Source organism: Microplitis mediator, chromosome 1, assembly GCF_029852145.1.
Source record: "Microplitis mediator isolate UGA2020A chromosome 1, iyMicMedi2.1, whole genome shotgun sequence".
Taxonomy (NCBI): domain Eukaryota; kingdom Metazoa; phylum Arthropoda; class Insecta; order Hymenoptera; family Braconidae; genus Microplitis; species Microplitis mediator.
The window spans coordinates 22,488,375-22,509,002 of record NC_079969.1 but is presented as its reverse complement, the minus strand read 5'-3'; the positions used below and the strand labels follow the sequence as shown (position 1 = coordinate 22,509,002).

Sequence of the window (20,628 nt, the reverse complement as noted above, 5' to 3'; positions counted from 1 at the left end):
CTACTTAAATAATAATTAAAAAAAATATATTTACGTACATTCATTGATCTAAGCTGGGCCAAATCTCTGTCAGAAAGCGCGCTGTCGTTGGCTTGCTCCTCTATTTTAAACAACCGGTCGTCGTCGGTAGGCGAGACTTTTATTTCTGTCGGGTCTGTTGCGGCCAACTCTTTAACTCGATCCGCGTATCTTAGAGTATTTAGAGAATGTTCACACGAACTCATCCCTGGGCTTATCATAGCGATCTGTTATGGGGTAAAAATATTTTTAATTAATTAAATAAAATAATACGGGAGTAAATGAAATAGTTGTCAACTTACCATACAAGTTTTAGATTTTTCACCAATAAAACTGTCCCTGAGTACTTGGGTTAATTTACTGGCTCTGAAGGGTAGATGAGTTCCTTTACGACCTAGTGCACGTATGCATTCTTTGAGAGCGAGTAGTGATTTATTTATTTCTGCGCCTTCCATTCCTGATAAATTAAAAAAAATTATGATAAATAAAGCAAATTTTTGATGATTAAAAAATTAAATAAACTTACGCGTTTGTCTGTTGGCTGACGAAGTATCGGCGCCTCTCTCATTACCCGCGAGATCAATGAGGGAAAATTTGCCATGGACTTTGTGAGTGCCGGGTGTCCGGGCGATTATCTGAAAGACTGCGTGTGATCTTGAGGAGTTTGAGTTGGCGCTGGTCTGGCCGCTAGTCCTGGCGCTGTTGCCGTGCTGGATCAGCTTCAGAACTTCCTCGACACTTTCCACGACCTTCTCAGTGAGCCCGACGATCTGGACCTGCTGCTTGCCGTCCTCGAGCACGCGAAGCTTCTCCTTGTCGGCAAGCAAGTCGAACACTTTGCCGGAGTAAATCTCAAAAAAACTTGCGGATATCACGAGATTCAGCACCCGGTACTTGGGTGACTTGAGATACTTGAACACGTCTTTAGCTACCATTGCATAGACACCTTTCTTGCAGTCCTGAGTCTTCCCGTTGAAGTCACCGCCCATTGTGTGAGTTTTCCCACTGCCGGTCTGCCCGTACGCGAAACACGTCGCCATCCCGCCCTCGAAAATCGTCTGGACGAGCGGCTTCGCTGTGTACTTGTAGACGATCTCGTTGTTGCAGGACTCGTCGAAGGCGTAATCGAATCTGAAGTGCTGGTTCTCCAGGTACTTTGTCAAGTCGACCTTCAATTTCGGCTCGTGGACAACCATCTGGTCTTTACTGGGGACACTTATCACGTCAACCTCTTTCCTGGTTTGTTCTTTTCGGTTCAAAGGCCGTTTCCTGACGCAAACGGTTATCTGGTGGTCCTCGACAGTGTCGGACTCACGCAGTGGCCTAAAGTCTATGCTATTTTGATACTCGCGGATCATGGCGAGGAATTCCCAGTTCGGATTACCAGGATCCATGTTCATCAGAGCTTCCTTTTCTTCTTTAAGTTCAGCTTGCCTCTGTCTCCGTTCTTCCCGGTTCTTCTTGAGCCTCTCGACTTCCTTGACTACGTTAGAACGTCTTCCTCTTCCGTTTTCTACTGTAGCCGGTGGCTGCTGCTGCTGTTGTTGCTGCGGCTGCGGCTGCTGCTGTGGAGCCTGGATTGATTTTGGTTTATTTAGTGATATAGAACTGACGTTAGCAAAGGCTGGTGCTGTGGGTGTTGGTGGTATATTTTCTACCTCACGACGACTTGTGAGACCTGATACTGGATCTCCGTGACCGTTTGATAGCACAGGTGGCATTATATTTGTTGGTCGTCCTGTTTGGTGTCTCGGTTGCTTGTTTGTTGGCGCTGCAAATATAAATATCAATAAATAAATAAATAAAATATATGAGCAAGACATCAAGTAGTGAAATTTAAAGACCTTTATTTATTTTTTCACTAAGTGTTGGTGCCGAAATAGCAATCACGGCTGTTTTTTCATCAACTATCTGATTTCTACGTTTAAAAAAATGCGCCCACGGTATAAATTTCATTTTAAATATAATTTGTAATTATGCCAGTTAATTAAATGATAGAGTTTATTTTTTATTTGGAAATTTTGATTTCAAATAAAATGTATGACCAGCCCGGGTCGACCTACACGCTGCACTGTACTGTCTAACTGGGGTCCTTGCCCTTGTGCGTTAGCTATAGCCTAGACACCAACCTGGTACTCGTTATATTATACATATAGCGATGAATATCGATAGTCACACGACGTCCAACGCTACAGGGCTATTTCGCGGCGTAACATTGGTCGTAGACCCCAGACTGTGATGGCGATAATTCACCCTTGTCATGACAAGCTAATTCCTACTACTAACACACATTGTTTTAAATTTAGTTATCAACAAACAAACTTTCCGTCAATACTTGATATCAGTGCTCGATCTTTGGCTCACTGTTTTGGAAAAATGCCATCTGCCAGCCGGCATTTAAAGTTGATTTATATAAGTTATTTTTTTTTACTTGTACCCCAAATTGGTGATTGTCATTGATGATTAATTACAAAGTTGGATGACAAAAAGTGACGGAACAAATTTTTTTTACTGTGGAATTTTAAGTCATGATTTTTAAATTTGAATCAAATATTCGCGCTAGTAGTGTACGGATTTATTTTGAGGTGTTTATGTTATTGATAATGATAATTATTTATGTCACCGTATTGATAATTATAATATTTGTCTGTTAAAAAAATTGGTGTGCTATTGCAGATCAGAAATTTTGTCGAGCGCGAAAAATTCAAATTAGCAAAATTTAATCTTAAAAGTTACACAGAAAAAACGGATTTTTTTGCGCAAAAAATATGAAGCCATACGCAAAATTTAACCTTTTTAGACCCAACCCCCTCCCCATTATTACGGAAATATATGCATAGAAATATTTATATATTTACAAATATGGAACGAATTATTTTCTACCGTGATATAAAAAACAAATTTTTAAAAACGAAAGAAAAATTTGAACAATTGTTTGATAAGCGAACTGACGTTTTTTTAGACTCTCGCCCCCTTGTCAGTGTAAGTGACACTCCCTTCCCCCCATAGGTACAAACATGTTTTATAAACGGCCCCTATTTTGAATTATGAAATGAAAGCAAAAATTTTCGTGTACCTAAAGATCGGAACGTTTTTTGCACAATGAAAATGAAAAAATTTCTGTAATTTGACTGCTTAAAAATGACTTCAGGAGTGATTAGCGGTGACTGCAATTTCCGGTTGACATGCGAAACATTTTAAAAATCTAGATCCAGTAAATTTTTTATTTTTCATGTTGATTTTTTATTTTCGTTCCGCGAAAAACGTTCCGATTTTAAGGTACATAAATTTTCTTTAGACGAGTAAAAACTTTGTGTAAAAAAAATCTTTTTTTCTGGATATATATTTTATATTACACGTAAAATTTTGAACCAAAAATACTTTTGAAACCTCGAGTTAAAAAGTTTTTTAAAAATTGCGGCGAGGAAAAATTAAGATTATTAAAAAATAAAAAAATTTTTACCTTTGACGGGAATCGATGGCCTCATGGAATGCTGCAAAATAAAAAAAAACTAATTTAGATATTTAAAAATATAATATACAGTACAAAATACATGATACTGTGCAACAAAGCTAAGGATCAAATAAATAAGTTGTGTAAGAATTAAAAATAAATAAATGATAAATATTACTGTAACATTAATATGTGAAGCGGTTTAAAAATATACAGCAGGTGGGTAAAAAAAATAAAAAATGTGCTCCTAATGTTGAGTAGTTATTATACTGCAAATTGTCGGATCTTCCGGATTCCTCATGAGGTTTTTATTTTTCCCAAGGTAGCATACGTGTCTCTCTAATCTTGTTGTGAAGAGTATCATCTACTCGATGTGCATAACAATATTACATACCATGAGATAATGCCACATTACATTACAGTAAATTAAATTTCAAATGTTACGGTAATTGTTTTTGGACAAATGATTGGCTACTTCTTGTTAATCCCGATCAGTATCTAATTATTAGTGCCGTGAGTGAGGACCTTCTTAGACAATTTTCCATGTGAATTAAAAATACTAGGATAGTAAAGGACACAAAAGTGAGTGTAGTGACAATGAGGGAAATGAGGTTGCTAGGGAAGTGAGTGCGCGTTACCAAATAACGATTTACTCGTACAGATAAAGTTGCCGAAGCCAGGCCATTTCTTGCTGTCGGTACGCCGTGACGTCCGAAGGATCCGTCTTCTTGGTCCAGATCATCCGCTCCGTCATCATCCTCATCAGACGAATCCTGATCACGTCCACCATTATCACGTACATTTATTTAAATAACGTAAAAGGAAGTGATGGAAAAAAAATACATATATATGTAAATATATATATATATTTTTTTTAGGAATTTAAAAACAAAAACAACGAAATTTACCAAAAATGAATGGAGGATAGGGAGGGAAAAAATGTCCAGTGATGTGTTGATATATTTATGTTCGGTTCCATATTCCAGAAGATTGTCGTTGAGATCCATCGTGAGAGCAGCGTCCATAGAGGAAAAATACGTTACCACATTAGTTTGCTTTGGGTTGACCATTTGTCAGTTTAAAAGGATCCTTGGGATTCGATTTAGATGGTTAGTCAGGGTCGTGTCTGGTGATCGCCGGCGATCTTTTTGCTCTTAAGGAGACGACTGACCAACATGGACTTAAAATCTATCATATTGACTCTAAGGTCAATCCAATTGAGACATGACTCGATCATCGCGGTCACGGTTATTGAAATTCCCGATAATTTGACGAGATAAATAATCTAAGATAACAAGCGACTGAATTAGCGATTCGAGATATGGGTCTAGTCTACTGATTGCTGATACGAAGTTAAGAGAGCGGGTCTTGATTAATTAAATAACTTTACCTGGAAGACAATCATGTATTGAAACATTTCAGGACAAATAGGTGCACTAGTATAACTATCCGACCGGCACATTATGAGCTCGAGCTATTGGAACAGGTTATAGAGACGTGGACGGTAGTCCCAGCAACGCGTAAACAAATTTCGATCACTCCAGTCGATAAATATTATTAGCTCGTGCTTCTGCGCTAGTATTGAAACCTTTTTTTATCATAAATATTGTGGGAAAAAAAACGGAGCTTTAATTACATCTGAGGTTGCGGTGGTTGTTTTTGGTCGCGCGACAGTTAATTTCCGAATCGTTATTAATCTTCATGACGTCTTGATGATGTTCGCTGTAAGTTTTGTGTTTATGTTTTAAAAAAAAAGTATAGTTATTTACCCTTGATCTATTTACAGATGAGTTTATCTGTGGTGGAGGCATAGATTGTGGAGTAAGCTCGGGATTTAAAGCGATGATGGCGTCCATCTCCACCTATAACACAAAATAATCATTTTAAAAAATAACTACACATAAAAAAATTATTATTTTTTATAAAATTAGAGAAATTTTATTATTTATTGGAATTTTTATTTTCAAATTTCACGTCAGTTGTATTGATAATAAAGTTTGGGACAATTATTGATAGTTAATGTTTAATAATTTAGGTAATTGATGGGTCATTAAGTTATCTATGTGATTTTAATTAGTGTAATTTAATCTAACAATTAAATTTTTACTAATTAAGCTAATGGTCTAAGTCAAAAATGTACATGAATTTAAATTCTGTCTTTCTATACAGAAAAAAAAAAATTCTTGACTGAGTAAATATTCTTGACTCAAGAAAATTTTTTTTAAAACCTCAATTTTCTCAGATAAAGTAGAAATCTCTGGTCAAGACAAATTTTCTTGGCTCAAGAAAACTTTTGTCTTCTAAAATATTTTCTTGACTCGATAAAGATTTTTTCTGTGTAGTAGTTAATAAAGTAAACCGACGAAACTTTATACAAAAATTAATAATTAACATTAAATAACAATAAGAAATTTTATCCACACGAAAAAAAAATTACACAAAAAAAAATAATTTCTTGGTGCAAAAATTTTGTACTCGCCCTAAGAAATTTTACGCAGCATAAATTGAAAACGAAAAAGAAAATTTATTGAGCCAAGAAAAAACTTGTTAGCGCAAGAAATTTTTTCAAGTCCGAAGAAAATTTTTGTCTTCATTTCATAATGAAAAATTTTTCTTACGCCAAGAAATCTTTTTTTTCTGTGTAGTGTTAGAAATTATAACCGAACTGGGGGTCAATAAAAGATTTTAAGGTTCAAAAAATTTTAAAATACGCGCCATAAATTTTTAATGTTTACGTTACGATTTTTAAAATTCAAATATTTATTTTTCCTGCATAGACAACATTTTTTAAATAATTATTTACGTTTTAATTATAAATTAAAGTATTCCTCTATACAATGATAGTATTTACTGATCACTTTATCATTACATTACTCGTTTCTCAATTCCCTTAGTTCATTTTTTTCCGTGCAAAAAACTCTGATTAGTTTATTTTAATAAATATAATCATTAACCTTTCGACGAGGAATAAAACTTTGCGGCATTTTTAAATTTAAATATTTGAATGCAGGACAATTGATAAATGAATAAATAAATGCACCGGAAATTTTTTACTTCTTTTTATCACAAGTTACTGCTATGCGCATTTTATAGGAACGTCTTGTTAAATGATAAAACTAAATGGAAAGTAGTTAAGTTTTAAACCTCCGACAAACAGCCTGGCGGCTTGTCGGAAATAGACTAGCGTTCTCAATAGTTTTTCGCAGGTTGCTCCTCGGTATTGCGTAATCTATAGTGAAAATAGCTCAGTAACCATGACCTACGCCCGTAAATCTCTAAGATGAAAAAGTACGAAGCTCATGCCGTTTAACAATTCAGGGTATAAACGAATATTTCAGAAGTCAATGGGATTAGTGGTTAATAATTTATCTTACCTCTTTTCCCTTTGTTTCGCCTCGCTCGAACCATTCTACTGTGACACTCTGTTGTTCCCAGTTGACACCAGAGACTATTGCAGAGTGGATGCGACCTGGAAAAAAAAAAAAAATAATAAATTACTATAAATAATAAAAATGTATGGACATTTGTGTACATTCAGGTACAGATACCGCTAATAATTCAGCGTATTAACGGATTCCAGTGAATAACGCGAGCATGTAGCCAGTTATTTGTCGACAGACGGTTAAATAAATTATGGGGACAGTGAATGACAGACAAGAGGTAATAGAACGTCAACAAAATAATCAGCTATTATGTTTGCCGCTTTCGTGTACGAAATTACGATATAATTTTAGTGAGACGAGAGTATCACTTTAAATTAAATGTCGACCAACCAAAGAACACTCGTTTCATTTACTGTCGCACATAAATGTATGTCTGCTTTATGATACTCAATTTAGCCGACGTCTAATAAGTTTTGTATTTCTGACAAACGGTAAATTATAAAAAAAAATTTTTTCAAAAAATTGCACATGTAGTTTTTTAAATTTTCTACATGTGCAATTTTTTAAATATTTTTTTTTTTAAATTGAACTGTTGAAAAATAAATCCAAAAATTTTTACTGTCTGCTAACGTCTTGTTTTATGATCCTGAAGTTAGCGGATAAATAAAAATTTCGGATTTTTTTTTCAACAAATCAATCAGAAAAAAAACAAAAATCAAAATATGCACTTGTAGAGAATTTAAAAAACTACAGGTGCAATTTTTTCAAATTTTTTTTTTCTTATAATTTACTGTCTAAAATAAAATCCAAAAATTATTAGACGTCTGCGAACTTCAGTATCATCTTGTTTTCCATAATGATACTGAAGTTAGCCGACGTCTATTCATTTTTTGATTTCTGAGAAACGGTAAATTATAAAAAAAAAATTTTTTCAAAAAATTGCACCTGTAGTTTTTTAAATTTTCTACATGTGCAATTTTTTAAATATTTTTTTTTTTAAATTGAACTGTTGAAAAATAAATCCAAAAATTTTTACTGTCTGCTAACGTCTTGTTTTTCATAAAAAATGAAGTGAAAATAAAGATGATAATTAATATTTTTTTAAATACCATTTTTTTTGATATGTGGACTAGAACCCGAGTGATTATTTCGATGCTTAGACGGTATGGGAATAGAGGAACTTATTTTTCTGTTATTTTTAACCCGTGTTTTATGCTTCCTGCGTTTATGGTCATCAGTTATTGGCACAATAAAACTGCAAGAATTCGAATTAAATCGGAAGTCATTTTCGCTGCTCGACTTTATGACTCCCGACTGCTCGAATATTTTATCTTTGAGCGAAATATCTTTCTCACGATCTTCGACAAACATCTGATTGCTACTGAGGCTGAACTGCTGCATAGACTTCGAGTGATCTTTTTTTAGAGTATCCACCGGAGTGGTGTCCGATAATGAGTCATAAAACTCGGGCTCGTGTTCTCCAACGGCGTTGATTGAATAAAAATCGGGATCGTTATTAAAAACAACTGGTTTATTTTTTTTGTCAACTTGTCGATCCACTCCATTTGTTTGTCTTACTTCCTTTTGATGACTTCCCTCAAGGTCAGTTATTACACGATCGTTGTCAGCTTCTCCATCATCACGATCTTCGTTGACGCGTGACGCGTTATTATTTTTTATGACTTCATCGGCATTATCATTATCATTTATTACGTACTTGTCAGTTTTGTCCTTCTTATTTTTTTTATTTTTCCCATCCTTCTTCTTCTTCTTCTGCTTATTATTCTTTGGCTCCTTGGAGCCGCAGACGCATTTGCTGAGCCAATCCATCAGGCCTCGATAATTTTCCCAGGACTCTAAAGTTGTAGGCGAAGTTCACTCGACAACCAGTGGGCGAATCATCGATGATCTTGTTTGCCAAATATTACGCGTGCCAGTTTGCTAATAATCATTTCTCGCAATAATTTCACGTCTTGTTCTTGGTCTTGATCTCAGTACCGTTAAAAAAAATTTTTTTTATTTACATAAACGTTAATCTGTTTTAGTATTAATGTAATTACTACAGGACAAGAGTAAACTGATTCGTGATCACACGATCGAATGCATATTGACATCGATCTATAAGGTCAGCCGTTGGAAATAATGTAACGTGAGACGATCAGGTTTTAATACTTGTCAGAGTGTGTTAAGACACCGATCACTTTAGTCTACTTCCACTGGTAAACGAGAACTTGTTCTCAATTATCAATTAAGTTTACAAAAAAAGAAATTTTTTTATTAAATTACACGACAATTCAAACTTTCGATGATTACTCCTACTGAGTCTTTAAACGACTGAACAATTGTATCCAACTTAATATAGTCCTTTCTTTTTTTATTGTTTTGCCCGGCGCACATGTTGGGGGATTCCCAGACTGACGAAAAGAAACAGAATAAATGACAAAAAAAAAAAACGTAATCCGCACGTGCGACAGAGGTTTTTTTCGAATGCGCGCACTATTCCCGGGCTTCACTCGCGAGACCGCAACGCCACATGGGTCAAGGTCAGCCCGCGGAAAATGTCGGAAAATTTTCCTTGTATGCAACTTTTGTTGATGTTGACAACAGACAGTGATGACACGGCGAGTTTTGATGTCCGACTGGCAGGACTGTCGAAGCGCCGATTCATAAACCCATTTGTTGTAACATCAAGAGACCAAGTGTAATTTAATATATGATAATGATAATAATAATAAAGTGGTTGGTGCGGGTGTGTACACGATAATATCCGAGTGTAGTCGACGGGTTCGATCAACCGTCAAGTGTAATCTCCATCACTGCGACACACTTTAATCTCACATAAACGTTAGTCGTTGTAGCAAAATCATTTTTTATAAACTCGTATCAATAAAATGTCTTGTCTTGTTTACGAAATTATTTTTTAAAAATTTACTGCCCGACTTAAAAGGATCCAAGGGCCTGGATGTAGGTTACGTAAACATTTTCGTTGCCTACTGCCCGTTGAATCGATACTTGTCATTTGACACAACAGCACTTGAATATTTATAAATTTAAAATTTATTTTACGAAATTATTTTATGGAGACGAAGCGAATGTTCTATGCCTGGACACAAGTAAAAGACTGAGAGAAAAGTTAAACCTACGCTACGTAATTTACAGACTCATTCTTAGCTCATTCGAGTTAGATAACTCTCGTTAATAGCAAAAAAATTATCAACACTCTGCTAAAGTAATCCAACCGTGACGGACTAAAAAAGTGAACTAATAAATTTTTGTTTATTTTATTCCTACTCCTGTTTATTTGCTGGTTTTTTAGGATTTGCTCACTGATGGATTATTCAGACCGAAATTAGTTCCGGTTGTATCAATTCAGTCGCAGGGGTCACAATCTATTGAACAGTAAATTTAAGCGGCCGCATCCTGTCTCATCTTTGTCATATCGCAATAATATAAAAATATAAACATCTGTAGTATAGTTTTTAAATGTAATGAGTTGCCCTTGAATTACTTTTGCGGCGCAATGATAATTTTCCTTATGAAGATAACGAGTAAGATTTTTCCAGACACTTACATTTATTTGCAAGTACATGGCATGACCCTGCGCAATTAAAACTAATTGATATATTGATAAAATAATTGCCGTTAAAATTAATTCGCTAAGGTTGCGTTTGAAAATTCATTTTTTTTGAGTTCTCTTAATTAATCTTTGACCGGTGGGCAATTAAATGTCTCGCCTATTGTTATTTTTATTGTTATTATTATTGTCATTAGTTTGTGTGCATGTGCGTCGGTTTTATCGAAGCTAGTTCTTGAATCACACAACCAGGGCGCCAGTTATCGAGTGCACTTTTTACCGACGTCGCTGTTACATCAATTTTATTTAATGATTCTGATTAATAAAAATTATTTAAATTTATTGCTAAAACTCTTCCGCGTTTATTTTTAACTCTACTGACTGCAATGAATTTTTATTATTTTTTAGCCTTCTTGGTAAAAATTAATTTTTCATTGCGGTTTATTATATAAAAATTATTACATATCCACGTGAAATTAAAATATAAACATAAATTAATTATATAAATTTAAGTTTTATCTCGAAATATATTTCGTCGACAAAAAAGGTCACTAAACTAAAATACAACTTTCGCTTTTTTTTTTTTTTAGAAATTTATAACAACGTAGGCTGATACTTTAAGAGACTTTCTTAGTCCGTAAGATTTATAAATACCCGAGTCGAATTGAGATTTAAGCTTTAATTCGTAATTGCTGAAATTAGCAATTATATTTTTATTTAACGATTTGTCTCGATTTAGTAATTCAATTTAATTTACAAGGGCCAGGATTTTTGCTTTTATTTAAAAATAACAATTTATAATTAATGGTTACAAATTTTGGAGTTACAGTGGAAATATTGGCCGTATAAAAAAATTTTTCAAATAAAAGTTGTAGGAAATTTTATTTTCTAGAGAAAATGTCTCTTATGATTTTTTTATACGACCAATATTTTCATCGTAATTTTAAAATTAAGATTCATAATTAACAAAAATTTTAATAATTCATTATGAATCTCAATTTTAGAATTACGGTGAAAATATTGGTCGTATAGAAAAATCATAAGAGACATTTTCTCTAGAAAATAAAATTTCCTACAACTTTTGTTAAAAAAGTTTTTTTATAAGACCAACATTTTCGCCGTAATTCTAAAATTGAGATTCATAATGAATTGTTCAAATTTTGGTTAATTATGAATCTTAATTTTGAAATTACGGTGAAAATATTGGTCGTATAAAAAAATCATAAGAGACATTTTTTCTAGAAAATAAAATTTCCCACAACTTTTGTTTAAAAAGTTTTTTTATAAGACCAATATTTTCGCGGTAATATTAAACAATTGAACCATGCATTTTGACAAGGCAAAAATCTTGTCCTAATTTATAACAGTTTACTGTTTGATATTTCAATTTTATTGATCCGAAATAACTGATCTTGATAAATAAGCAGAAATTTACATACAAATTTGGTGTATGCAAGTACTATTTTTTTTCCAAGGCCACATTTATTCCTGATTTCAGGTCATAGATTCAAATATTTGGTAAAAATTTATTTTTACAGAAAAACTGTTTGAAAACTGATGAATTTTCAAGTTCTGTTGCCGTACGATGGGAAATGGAGACGAGAAAATCTTTAAAAATTCATTTCAGGTGAAGGATTTAGCATCGAAATTCTTTGGATTTATTCCCGCTAACTTTTGCATCTTCATATGGAAAAATTTCGCTATCCAGAGTGAAGTTTTCGAAGTCATTCATTTTCCCGCCAAAAACTATAAAGTTTGGAGATAAAATAAAGTGAAATATGAAACGTCATGTCTAGGTTTAGAATTAATAATAAGCATGTCTATAGATTTGGTGTAGCAATCGATACTAAAACGTCGAGGTAAAAATACAGTAGTCAATAATAAAAAATGTCTAGGTAATAATATCGTAGTTTTTATTAAAAACTCAATACGAAATGCGATAAATTCATGACTGCTCGTATGTTTTATCGAACAAGTCTGTAGTAAATTACATGTAGATGATTTTACTTGAGTTTTCTATTTGCTTAATGACCCATCACACTCGAGGTACGTAAGTTGACGTCATATCAGAAAATAAACCCAATAATAGCTGATTTGTTTTATAAGCAACGCAACAGAAATCGCGGTGAAAAAATATTTATTTCATTTTTGTTACAAGTTAGACACAAAAAAGTGAGTAACGACAGACGCGGAAGTCGAAATGCATCATTTCCCGCACTCTATCTCTCATTGCACGCGAGTGAATCCCGAGTTTTACGTGCGGGTTTCACTCAACATTCAACGAGAAAATAATAAAAGGCTTGTATCGGTGCTTTGTACATTATGCGGAGGATTTAAATACAACTGCAACTACAACTACAGCTATGGATACACTAGGAAGACACGGTCCGTCCTCGTCGTGGGCGACATCCGATTAAAAAGTTCACCCAGCGAGTAACTGGACCATGCCTTTCTCGAGCATCTATGCCTCCAAGACAATGAGCCTCAGAGGAAATAAAAATTCTCAACGCTATAATCTCGATTAGTTCCTTTTTTATTTCATCAACTATCATTTTAAGATGGGTCTGATCTGTTTTCTCTATCACACTCAAGTCGACGAACGGTACTATCTCTGTTGCACTTGCGCAGTAAATGGAAACTGTCCAGGTTTTTCTCTTACAGATAAACATTTTTTAAAAATGAAAGCGTACATGGCAAAAAATTTGCGAATTAAATCCGGGGTGAATGTGGATTTAAATCAAATCCAGATCACTCCGAAATCACTCCGCGGGAAAAACAAACTCCGTATGCGGACTGATTTTTTCTAAAACTCTGGAACTCTGAGTAAATTCAGATTCAAATAAAATCCGTAATCACTCCGAATTCACTCTCAATTTGTTACGGCATAGATCGCCATCATGAAAAAATCGGATCTCAAAATTTAGTTACAATTACTATGTGGAAATAAATTCGAAACCATTAATGGATCCGATAGCTTTTACTTTTGACGTAAGTCAAAGTACTATTCCATAAATGAAAGATAAAAACACTTAGTAAAAGATACAAACGCTCAGTAATTGTGACTTTATGATAGAACATTTTACTTGTGAATAGAAATTTGTTATTATAGTCAAAAGTAAAAGCTATCGGATCCCATTAGTGGTTTCGGGTTACTTTTCACATGGTAATTTTTGCCTACTTTTTTTCCGTGTAGATTAAAGAGCAATGCATTGAGCCTTGTTCTTAATTTTCTGTTTACTCTCTAAACATGAATAAGTGAAGTAAGTGAATATTCACTAATTCTGACTATTCTTCTGAGTGCCAACCGAACCACTTTTTGAAATTAGTGGTTCGATTTGCACTCGGAATTAGTGAATATTCACTTATTTTCACTAATTCATGTTTAGAGAGTACACGGAAACAATTTTTTGCGACCATAAGGTAAGACAACTTACGGTAACAAAATTCTGCCTTAATATACGGATACCAAGCAATGGTTTGTAACTGTAACAAAACTGTCGTGTTCCAATAAAAAAACTGATTTGTTAAAGTAACAGAATGAATTTGTAGCATTAACAAAAATTTTTGTAGTCATAAGCTAAGATTACTTACGGTAGCAAATGCCGGCTTTTAAATACGACGATATTATTATAATAAACATCATGTGTTCTCATAACAAATCGACTTCTTAATTACGACACAAATTCATTTGTTACTATAACAAATTGATTTGTTACCGTAAGCTAATCATGTTTGTCATTATAACAAAATCTTTCGTTATTCCGTCTTGTGTTATCAGAACGAAATTCGTTTTTTCCGTGATAGAGATTTTCTTTGAAAGAAAAGTTTGGACTAAAAAGTACTACAGACCCTCCTTAAATTTAAACCTCCTGGTGATTAACGTCGCCTACTTCTTAACTTCTAACCAGCGAAATAGATAATCAAGTATTCTTGATAAAGTTAACTGTAAGCTTGATGTCCATGAAAAAAAGAGATAAGTCATAGCATCAACGTCCTTATAAGGTTTGGGCGCCCACACAACCACTTGTGATTTGCTTTTGGACAAGGACTACACGTCATCTTACTTTTTATTTTTATTTTAAAGAGTTTCTTATTGATCTTAATACACTCTGAGCGATTTTACACCTCGATAATTTACTTATGTATCAATAAGCCGTTGGATTTTAAAGAGAATTTATCTGTAGAACAACAAAGAACACCGACAAATATTATTGTGACCTTATTGTTTTAAATATTAATCATGTTATTGTTTATTTATCGTCGGACGATTATCGAAAAGTCCACGTATGACAACCCAGGTCCCTAAGAAATGTTTGCATCTCGGTGGCTATTATTAGGGCCAGCAAAACTATCTGTCTTGAGAGATCTAGATACTGAAACTATTTAAGTAGCCCGTACTGCACACAAATAGATTTAACATCGAGGGAATGCCCTGTCGCGGGATAAAAATGTACGAGAAATAAAACAGAGCAACACTTGTGTTTATATCAATAATTCAAGTCACGCATACGACAAATGGTTTTAAACACTCAGTTGTCACCGTTTTATGTATTTTATATTTTTTTTTTTTTTACATTTTACTAGACACTTTGTCACGATAAATACGGATCGATTTCGATGCTCGTTTTACTGTACGCCGACAAGTTTACGTCCCCAAGGTCATGGCAAAACGGGAGAACATCAACATTATAATTATGTTACATCGGATTATATTAATGACGATGTTACGCAGTTGGTTTTAATTATTTTTTTATTTGGACTACATAATTGTGCGAATTAGCAATCAAGTGAATTTACATTCGTTTAAAGTCATCAGAAACACCCACGGCAGTATTTTAATTTTTTTATAAATTCAATTCCGCGATTCAATATCACTACAAAAACGCAATTCAATAGTTCGTTAATTCAATTTGAAGCTTTTGATCATCTCGTACTTGTATGCATTGACGTAACAATCGGGCTATTGAATACTTTTATTTTTTATTTCAACATATAGATATATGTTGATGTATATATTAAGAAAAATTGTATATATGTTAGGCTGTCAGTTTGCAGAATCATTTTTGTGATTTAGTCAAAATCTTTTGGTTTTTTTTTAAAAAAAAATCGTGATCCTGAAGATAGTAGACAATTAAGAATTTTTGAATTTTTTTTCCATCGAATCAAATTAAAAAAAAAATAAAATAAAAAAATGCACATGTAGAAAATTTTAGAAACTACAAGTGCAATTTTTTCAAATATTTTTTTTTTATACTTTATAGTTTTTAAATTAATCCAAAAATTATAAAGGCTGATTTCAGTATAAAAAAAAAATTAATTGGAAATTTGAAAATTTCATGACTAAAATTTTTATTTTTGAAATACCAAAATAATACTTATTGTGTTAGAAAATTTCGTACGCAAAAGAGGACAATTTGGCTGGAAAAAATTCCAGGATAAAAAATCTGATAGTTTTTTAACTATGAGCTGAAACTCAAATTTTTTTCATTAAAATTTTGAAAAAATTAATTATCGCTACAGTTTTTGACTGAAATAATTAAACGAAAATTTTGTAGTTTTGTGGTCAACAAAAAGTTGAATTCAAAATTTGAAATTTGAAATTTCGCACCTTCAGGAATAATAGTAAATTGAGTAAAATATTTTATCTGTATTTTAAACAGTGGGAATTAAATTTTGTGCCAAATTTAAATTGGGGACTAGACTTTGAAAAAAAATTTCTTTTTTGTACTGCAAATATTTCTACTGCCAATATGCCCACTAAATATATTTATATAACAAGTAAAACTTAAATATAGAAATGATTATAAAATTTAACGTCCCACGTTAAAAATATCGAGTTTGACCCTACGTCACGTTCGCGATAGTAATAGTTGTGGTCTGACAACTTTCCCTTTCCTCATTACGTCTAAAGTTCCTAGACGAATGTTAAAAATCTCCATCTCAATTTATTTAAATATATCAAAGCTTGTTCTCCAAACATATCCAAGATATTGAATCATTTTTACCACGACATTGACTGATGCCAAAAAATATCATATAGGGAAGTAAAGGAGAATATCCCAAAGAAGCCTCACCTATGATTGGATCGTTTTTGCTACACGTGCGATAGTAGATACAGAGTACGAGTACAAAGGACAGAGAAAATACTCGATAATGAGAGAGATGGGCACTCACACAAGTGTAGATTTACATGGTGGTACCATAGGTGTGAGAGAGTACCAGCCGAGGGGCCGTTAGGAAACCCGCTCCTTTCTTGGCGAATGTTCTGACTCACTCGTCGACCAGTCAGTAAATAAAGCCACGATTATCTTACAAGCCGAGGACTATCTCAACTTACACGTTTTTTTAAATATTTTTAAAATAAAACATTGATCCGAAAAATTATAAATTTAATCATTATACTGAATTTAGCCGTCTTATAATTTTTGGATTTCTTTTAAATCGATAAATTATAGAAAAAAAATTTTCAAAATAATTGCACCTATAGTTTTTTTAATTTTCTGCATGTGCATTTTTTTTCTTGTAATTAATTAGTTTAAAAAAAAAATTCGAAAGTTAATTATCTGCTAATTTCAGGATCATGATACTGAATTTATCCGTCTAATAAATTTTAGATTTTTTTAAAAACGATAAATTATAAGAAAAAAAATATTCAAAAAAATTGCACCCATAGTTTTTTTAATTTTCTACATGTGCATTGTTTTTTGTAATTAATTAGTTGAAAAAAAAATCGAGAGTTAATTATTTGCTAATTTCAGGACCACCATACTAAATTTATCCGTCTAATAAATTTTTGATTTTTTTCAAAACCATAAATTATAAAAAAAAAAATATTCAAAAAAATTTCACCTATAGTTTATTAAATTTTTTGCACGTGCAATTTTTTTTTTTTTTTTTTTTTGTAATTAATTAGTTGAAAAAAATTCGAAAATTTTCAGTTAATTGTCTGCTAACTTTAGGCTCATAATTTAATCTCTAAAGGGTTGGATTGATCGCGAGAATTAAATGAGCAAATGAATTTTTTGCTTGCTTGCATACTCGCGGTAAAAATTATTCCCGATACCTTGGGACAGTAATTGCCTTGATGGTTAATATTTAAGTCAATGCTACTCGGATCCACAGCTGACGATTATTATTTTTTTTCTTTTCATTCTTTTTCGATACTTTGTGTTAATGGTAAGCACATAAATATATCGACTAGACGTTAGACACGAGGAGTTATTGCAGTTCGCGTAATATTGATCGTCTCGTTTTTACTAACTGACCCGTTTCACTTGCATCCTTCTGTAGGTCACCTGCAATTACTCACTTATTTTATTAAAACTTTGACTCTGAAACTATTTATAAAAATAACAGTAATAAATTTTATTAATAATCTTTCGATTGAGCAGAACTTTGATTACCAGCTTTGTCATTTAATAAAAATAAATAAAATTATTGACTTAACGTAGGACTGTATCGTAGTCGGTTGCGTAAGTCCGTCATTGTATTTAATACCAGACAATGCCTGTTTATTTATTAAGCGGTAATTATTTATAAATTATTTACAAGATATTTTTACTTATAAATTTCTATGCATTTAAAATGATAAGAGGGAATTAGAGATTAGGAATTTCCTGCCCGATCCCTGAATTATGATCCTGAAGTTAGCAGACAATTAAAAAGTTTATGATTTTATTTTGAACAATTAAATTTAAAGAAAAAAAAAAACTGAAAAAATGCACATGTAGAAAATTGAAAAGACTACAAGTGCAATTTTTTTAAATATTTTTTTTTTTTTATAATTTGCGTCTTTTAAAAAATCCAAAAATTATTAGACGTCAGCTAACAGTATCATAGTTTTTTATGATATTAATTAACGATTTTTTTGTACAAATCAATTAAAAAAAAAAAAAAAAAAACTAAAAAAATGCACATGTAGAGAATTAAAAAAACTATATGTGCAATTTTTTTAAATATTGTTTTTTTATAATTTATCGTCTTTTGAAAAATCCTAAAGTTATTAGAGTCTGCTAACTCCAGTATCCTGCAGGTAGTAGACAATTAACAATTTTAGGACTTTTTTTAACAAGTCAACTACAAAAAAAAAAATAAAAATAAAAAAATGCACATGTAGAGAATTAAAAAAACTATATGTGCAATTTTTCAAAATATTTTTTGTTTTTTTAATTTATCAGAAAAATGTAGCAGACATCAGACAAATTTAAAATTACAAATAATTAAAAAATTAATATTTGAAAAAAATGCACTTATTGATTTTGAAATTTTTTAAATGCGCATTTTTTAAAAATTTTATTCTATCAATTATTTACTCATTTATTAACAATTAAAAAATTCTCTGATGTCTGCTACAGTCACACTCATATTTTTTAGTGGAATTAAATACTGATAGCAGAGCTAAAATTTTTAAGTCAACCCACAGATTAAGTAAATTGTGAGAATGTAATTAAATGTGTAATTGTTATTTCATGAACTCTAGTAGCAGCAACAGCAGCAGCTGATTCAAATTGAATAAGTAACGGCATTTTACATTAGAACTATCAGCGTTCTAGATTACAACTACTGTACATTCATTGATATATACATATATATTTTTAAAAACACGCAAATATATAATTAAATAGTACACCGAGAAATTTGTTTATATTCCCCTTAAATATTTTTTTTCAAATTCGAAACTTTAAAAATAAAATAAAATAAAATTTTTCTTTACTCGTAATTAGACTGCAGAGTAATTATATGAGGATTTGTAATAAATAAGATAGTGAAAGGATCTCTGAATGATCTAGATTAAATCAAGTTACACAATTTAATTATTCAAATAAATATTCGCGGTCGGTTATTTTTTTTATGACAGTAATTTAAAATTAAATGTACGAGAGATAAAACCATAAAAGTCAGAGTACGAGTGCTAAAATAAAATGACCATGATTGCGTGTAAAAAAATTGTAGAGGGAGATGATTACCCGAATATGGAAACGGTAAATCGCTATGAAAAACCGGTTGATGTTTTAGTGTCTGATAGGCCAATGCCCAAATAGACAACAAGTTGTCAGTAAATTCGCGGTCTTTTATCCCCAACCAGAGATGATTCTCCTCAACAATTATAAATTTTCGCTTTTCTTTTTCCACTTCAATTAAAAAAAAAAACCCACATGTAGAAAATTAAAAAATCTACAGGTGGAATTTTTCATTTTTTAAAAAATCAAAAAATTATTAGACGTCGACTGATTTCAGTATCACAGCGAGTGGTAATTTTGTTACAATTTTCCAATGAAATTATCCAGCGCACGCACGGTAACGTGAGACTCCACTACAGTCTAGTTACACAGGTGTAATTATTACCGTCTGTATTAAATGTGAAACTTTAAAAACAAGGTTAGACAAAAAATGACAACTAATTACTGATAACTGAGTGTGAGTGCGATTATAATTATAAATAAAAATTAGTTGGCGGGTAAACTCACCATCAGTCCGCTTGATGTTTATGCTGGTGCCAGTGGCGATGTTGCACGCGTTGTGGTCCATGGTCATTTATTAATCAATTGGTTGCCGTGAACACGGACGACATAAAAGCCACTGGTTATTGTCCTGAAGACAAGTACAATTACAATTACCGTTATTATTATTTTTATTGCTGCAGTTTTACGGGTTTGGGTGTCCGACTGTACTCTGGTGCTGAGCTAAATGCTGAGCACACGAGTTTTTAATTTAGGAAACCGGCGAGTTGGTGAAATAACGATAGCTGACAGCTACTGAGGCATTAAAAATATATGAGCTGATGGAATTACTGATGGACGTGATTGTATATATTGTGCATGCATGTATATAATGACATCGAATCCAACCGAGCAGCTTTTGTGTACGGGAAAAAAGGACTCTAGGCACGCCCGCACTAATGCCAATAAACTCGATAATAAAATAATTCGGATTACTCACTTTTACACACGACGTTTTATTGTTGCTACCTGGTGTCAGACACCGATAAATTTAACCCTGTGGTGGATATCACATTTAATTTTTTAATTGTTACTTAAGTTTAGTTTATTTTCAACGAGATTAATGTGTGTTGTGGGCTGTGTGTGTACCGTATATCCAGTATCCAAACGTTTTGTGTGCCGGGATAATACTCTACCAGTGTCCGTTATTGACAACGGAAAGACTACGAGCGCTGGCTCGCGGTTGCGAACTACTCCCCT

The 20,628-nt window shown here is 32.6% G+C and overlaps 1 protein-coding gene across 9 annotated transcripts in view; it reads right to left on the bottom strand.

Annotated features, from left to right (window-relative positions):
- LOC130676021 (kinesin-like protein KIF2A) overlaps window positions 1-20,618 on the bottom strand; it is a 28,085-nt gene extending 7,467 nt beyond the window's left edge. The window contains exons 1-9 of one of the 9 annotated variants that reach the window (XM_057482009.1): window positions 20,369-20,618; window positions 19,897-20,020; window positions 6,847-6,941; window positions 5,242-5,334; window positions 4,132-4,245; window positions 3,482-3,512; window positions 545-1,789; window positions 321-475; window positions 39-245 (exon numbers count right to left, since the gene is read on the bottom strand). In XM_057482009.1, coding sequence (XP_057337992.1) covers window positions 39-245; window positions 321-475; window positions 545-1,789; window positions 3,482-3,512; window positions 4,132-4,245; window positions 5,242-5,334; window positions 6,847-6,941; window positions 19,897-19,963 — 2,007 coding nt within the window. In that variant the 5' untranslated portion in view covers window positions 19,964-20,020; window positions 20,369-20,618. Of the gene's footprint in view, window positions 1-38; window positions 246-320; window positions 476-544; window positions 1,790-3,481; window positions 3,513-4,131; window positions 4,246-4,380; window positions 5,222-5,241; window positions 5,335-6,846; window positions 6,942-7,964; window positions 9,857-19,896; window positions 20,021-20,368 lie in introns of those variants that run through there. The other 8 variants (XM_057482019.1, XM_057481993.1, XM_057481978.1 and 5 more) reach the window with 8 other exon arrangements.
- Between the last annotated feature and the right edge of the window lie 10 nt (window positions 20,619-20,628).